This window comes from Trachypithecus francoisi, unplaced genomic scaffold, assembly GCF_009764315.1.
Source record: "Trachypithecus francoisi isolate TF-2019V2 unplaced genomic scaffold, Tfra_2.0 Lachesis_group13, whole genome shotgun sequence".
NCBI lineage: Eukaryota > Metazoa > Chordata > Mammalia > Primates > Cercopithecidae > Trachypithecus > Trachypithecus francoisi.
In genome coordinates this window covers 22,082,796-22,086,723 of record NW_022681458.1, presented here as the reverse complement: position 1 = coordinate 22,086,723, position 3,928 = coordinate 22,082,796, and the positions used below count along the sequence as shown (strand labels likewise).

At 57.5% G+C, this 3,928-nt stretch overlaps 1 protein-coding gene across 1 annotated transcript; it reads right to left on the bottom strand.

Annotated features, from left to right (window-relative positions):
• Positions 1–492: 492 nt before the first annotated feature.
• CRYBA2 (crystallin beta A2) lies at positions 493–3,708 on the bottom strand. Its single transcript, XM_033232092.1, has 4 exons — positions 3,305–3,708; positions 2,405–2,546; positions 1,145–1,287; positions 493–702 (listed from the first exon to the last, which is right to left on the bottom strand). Exons 1-4 carry the CDS (start codon positions 3,463–3,465, stop codon positions 555–557), a joined length of 594 nt encoding a protein of 197 aa, XP_033087983.1. The 5' UTR covers positions 3,466–3,708; the 3' UTR covers positions 493–554.
• Between the last annotated feature and the right edge of the window lie 220 nt (positions 3,709–3,928).

The following is a 3,928-nucleotide window of genomic DNA, read 5'->3' as shown; positions in this document are numbered from 1 at the left end:
TTTTTTTTTTTTTTTTTTTTTTTTTGACGGAGTCTTGCTTTGTCCCCAGGCTGGAATGCAGTGGCACAGTCTCGATCACTCCAGCCTCCGCCTCCCAGGTTCAAGCGATTCTCCTGCCTCAGCCTCCTGAGTAGCTGGGATTACAGGCATGTGCCACCACACCCAGCTAATTTTTGTATTTTTAGTAGAGATGGGGTTTCACCATGTTGACCAGGATGGTCTCAATCTCTTGACTTTGTGATCCACCTGCCTCGGCCTCCCAAAGTGCTGGGATTACAGGAATGAGCCACCGCACCCAGCCAGAATTTCTAAGATTTTTACCAGCACTTTGCTGTCAGCCCCACCAGAGCCTATCCACACACAACCTCAGCCATCTTACGCTTGGTAGCCAAGGATTCTGGAGCCTGTGGGGAGGATCAGCTTGGCAGGGAGGGACTCTCGCAAAGATGAGGATGGACACATCACAAAGCAAGACACCAAGGAGGCAAGAGGGGCAGGAAGATTCAGGAATCTTTATTGAGGGTCCTCAGGGAAGTTGTCTGGGGCCATGGATCCTAGTGCTGGACTCTCCGGATGGACTGAAGCTGCCCAGTGTGGGCCTGTGTGCCGAACTCACTGTAGGTACGGAACTCTCCGCTGTGCCGGTCCCGCTCCAACACATACTGGTAGCCTCGGTAGCCTGGATACTGGTAGGCCACCCACCTAGGCCAGTGAGGGCACAGGGGCGGGGAGTAAGCTCTGCCCCCACCCCTACTCTATGTTCTCCACTAGCAGCCCCCCTTTCTGTAGCTCCCAACCCCTAGCTCCAAAATCATTGCTTCAACTTTCCCTACGTGGCTCTCTCCCTCCCCTGGCTACTGCTCCCAGTCTTCCTATCACCGTTCTCATCCTGTCTCCTGTACCCACCCTCCATTGCCTCCATCCCCTCATGTTCTCCAGCCCTTCTTCTGTGCCTATATTTTCCTCTGCCCCCCATTCTCCTAGGACCTCCTCATTTCCTCCCTCCCAGTCTGACTCCATCCTTGCCTCCAAGTCCCCAATATCTCTCTTAGCACTCTCCCCACATCGCTCTTCTCCACCCTCTCCCTTGGTCCCCATTGCTTTCCTGCTCTTCTCTCTGAACGGTTCCAGTTCCAGGACTCACGCTCCGGAGCTGACTTTGAGGGAACCCACATCCTTGCTGGCCCAGCCCATGGAGGGCAGGGATGGGTAGTCATCAGTGAGGTCAAACTTGCAACCTTGGAAGTTGTCCCCCTCAAACAGTGTCACACGGCTGTCACTGTGGTTCTGAGGCACAGGAAGGTTGGGACAGAAAGGTCAGGGCTTCCAAAGGGTTGTTAACAGATACATCCCCATCCTCACTTCCCCCACCCATTGCCCCACACAAGCTGTGCAGCTGTCTAGGACCCACAGGCACTCCCAGAGCTCAACCCATCAGCTCCCTGGCAGTCTGGGAAATGGATCGCTCAAAGGCTCCCCCAAACCTGGCCTCTCCCATGGCTTTGGGCTAAGGAGGTGACTGGGGAGATAGGGTTTCCAGAGACCCTTTCAGGTCAGGATTAGAGAGCACCTTGTGACATGGGCCTGTTTTGCAGGAGGAAAGCCAGAGGTCCTTAAAGAAATCTGTCCCATTCCTCAAGACAGTTCCCTGAGGGCTTCATTGACTAACTGTGCAATCCCCTGCCCAGCCCCTCAGCACAGCCAGCCTCTCACAGATTAGTGCCCAGCTAAGGGGTACTGGATGGCAGAATCAGAACAGACATGTCAGGGCATCAATACTGATTGCATCTTGGCTCTGGCCTTCCCACCGCAGGGTTCTTCAGCCTCTTGGAACAGAGGAAGTGGGCTGGCCTGGGCTGGGTCCTCTGCTCTCCACTCCCCAGCCCTACCAATAACCAGGTCGGCACAAATGGAAAATGAGATCCTCTCTTCTGGTGTATTTGATTCATTACCAACACCCTCACACATACAATAACACATACACAAACACACACTGAGACTGACTCTTTTCAGTGACCCTGGGCAAGCCACTTTGTCCCTTTGAGCCCCATTTCCACACCTGTGTATCGGGCTAACAGCAGCCACCCTGACCTCACAGGGCTGTGTGACACCAGAGGCACTCACTCACACGTGTGGACTATTGGATGTGAGGGAACGCTAGGCGCTCAGGAACGGGATGGCCTCAGCGCTGTCCATGGTGATGGTTTCTGGATTCCAGGCCTACGCCCACAATCCCAACTTTCTTGGAGACACCCTTCTGATTCTGAGAAATAATGCTACTACCACCCATCTCGGAGTTTGTTTACATATCCCCGATGCAGGGTTTGAACAACCTTTCCAGGAGCCATGGTGAGGCCAGGGCCTGGAGTTAGGAGGCAGAGGAGGAGAAGTGGGCTGTGCTCACCGCGCAGAGCACTGGCCTGAAGGACAGCAGCTGGTTGCTGTTGTGGCTGCTGCTGCCACTCCAGGCGCTCCAGCGAGGATAGTCTCCCTTCTCCAGAATGAACTGCTGTCCCTGGAAGTCAGGGTACTCAAAGGCCACCCAACTGTTAAAGGAGAAGAGCTGGGAGGTATCTGCCTGAGCCGCACCCCCACTGCCTCCCCCTTGCTTGATTGAAAAGACTGAGAAGCACAGTATTTTTCTCCAACCCCAAACCCTTCCCCTGACACACCCACTGTATGGCAATCCAGCCCCTCTCGGGACTAAAGGTCCCAAACCTGCTGCTCTCTAGGGTTTGAGGAGCCCAGGCTTCTCGCTCAAGGACCCCAGGTTGGGAAGGAGTTTTCCTGGTTATGAAGATCTCCCGACCAAGTGCTCCTACCTCAAAGGTTTAGGCCTTTGCACAGGGACACACTGGAGGACCCCTCCCGAGTATCATAGCAGGAACTGGGACCTCAGTTGGGGCAGGGGTATGGGGCGGGAGGGTGGGAAAAGCTGGGCTCTAAGACCAGGGTGGGGCCAGGGGAAAGGATTGGGTTTCTTTTGTTAAGCCAAGCGCAGAGCCTTCTACTTTTGCACAGAGAAAGACTCTGGGAAGGATGTAAGTACATTAGAAACCCCTTCACGGTGGGGTACCCTAGGGACCCTCAAGGGGTCGCTTCTCGCCTGTGTCTCTAGCACAAAAATACACACTTTCCCATGATTTATCTTGGGATGGGTGAGGAATTTTGGGGAGGCTATGGGGTTTCCCAAATTGGCAGGTCTCTCCAGGGTTCACGGGACAGGGGGCTGAGGCTCTGAGCCTGCGCCGGTGGAGCCCAGCGCCCCTCAACCTAGCCCAGCCGCGGCCAGGCAGTCACTCACACGCCGTTTTCCACCTTGACCGAGCGCACCCTGCGCAGGCCTCCGCGCTCGCAGACGTTGGCACAGTCGCTCAGCAGCCGACAGCGACGGCCCTGGAAGTCCTCCTCGTCCCAGAGCGTGAGGCTGGCGGGCGCTGGGCCCGGTGCGGGGGCGCTGCTCATGCCGCTGCGGACAGGAAGGGTGGAACCACGCGCTCAGCGTCTCAAGAGCCCCGTTTCGAGCCACAGCCTGCCCAGTCTGGGTAGGAGGTGAAGAACCCTTGGGCTGGACCCGGCCTTAGCTCTGGACCGAGCTGCCAGGGGCTCGCCCTCTTCCCGCTCTCCCCGCCCTTTCCCACCCCAGCAGCGGGCATTCACCGGGTGGGTGAGCGCCGCACGCGAGAGAAATGGACGGGCTGCGAGGCTGCGCGCGGCCAGGCAGGCCGGGCTTTATACCCGGGCCTTGTCCCCTGCCCGCACCCTTTCCTTCGGGGGTGGGGGAGCTGAGTCAGCAGGCAGGCTGCGGTCGGCTCTGGTCTCCGCTGGGGAGTCGAGGCCTCTCCCGCAGCCGCCGCTGTGGCCCCAGCCCCCGGGGAAGACAACAGAAAGTGCTGAGGCGCGCACCCCGCGCCTGCCGCAGCCCAGG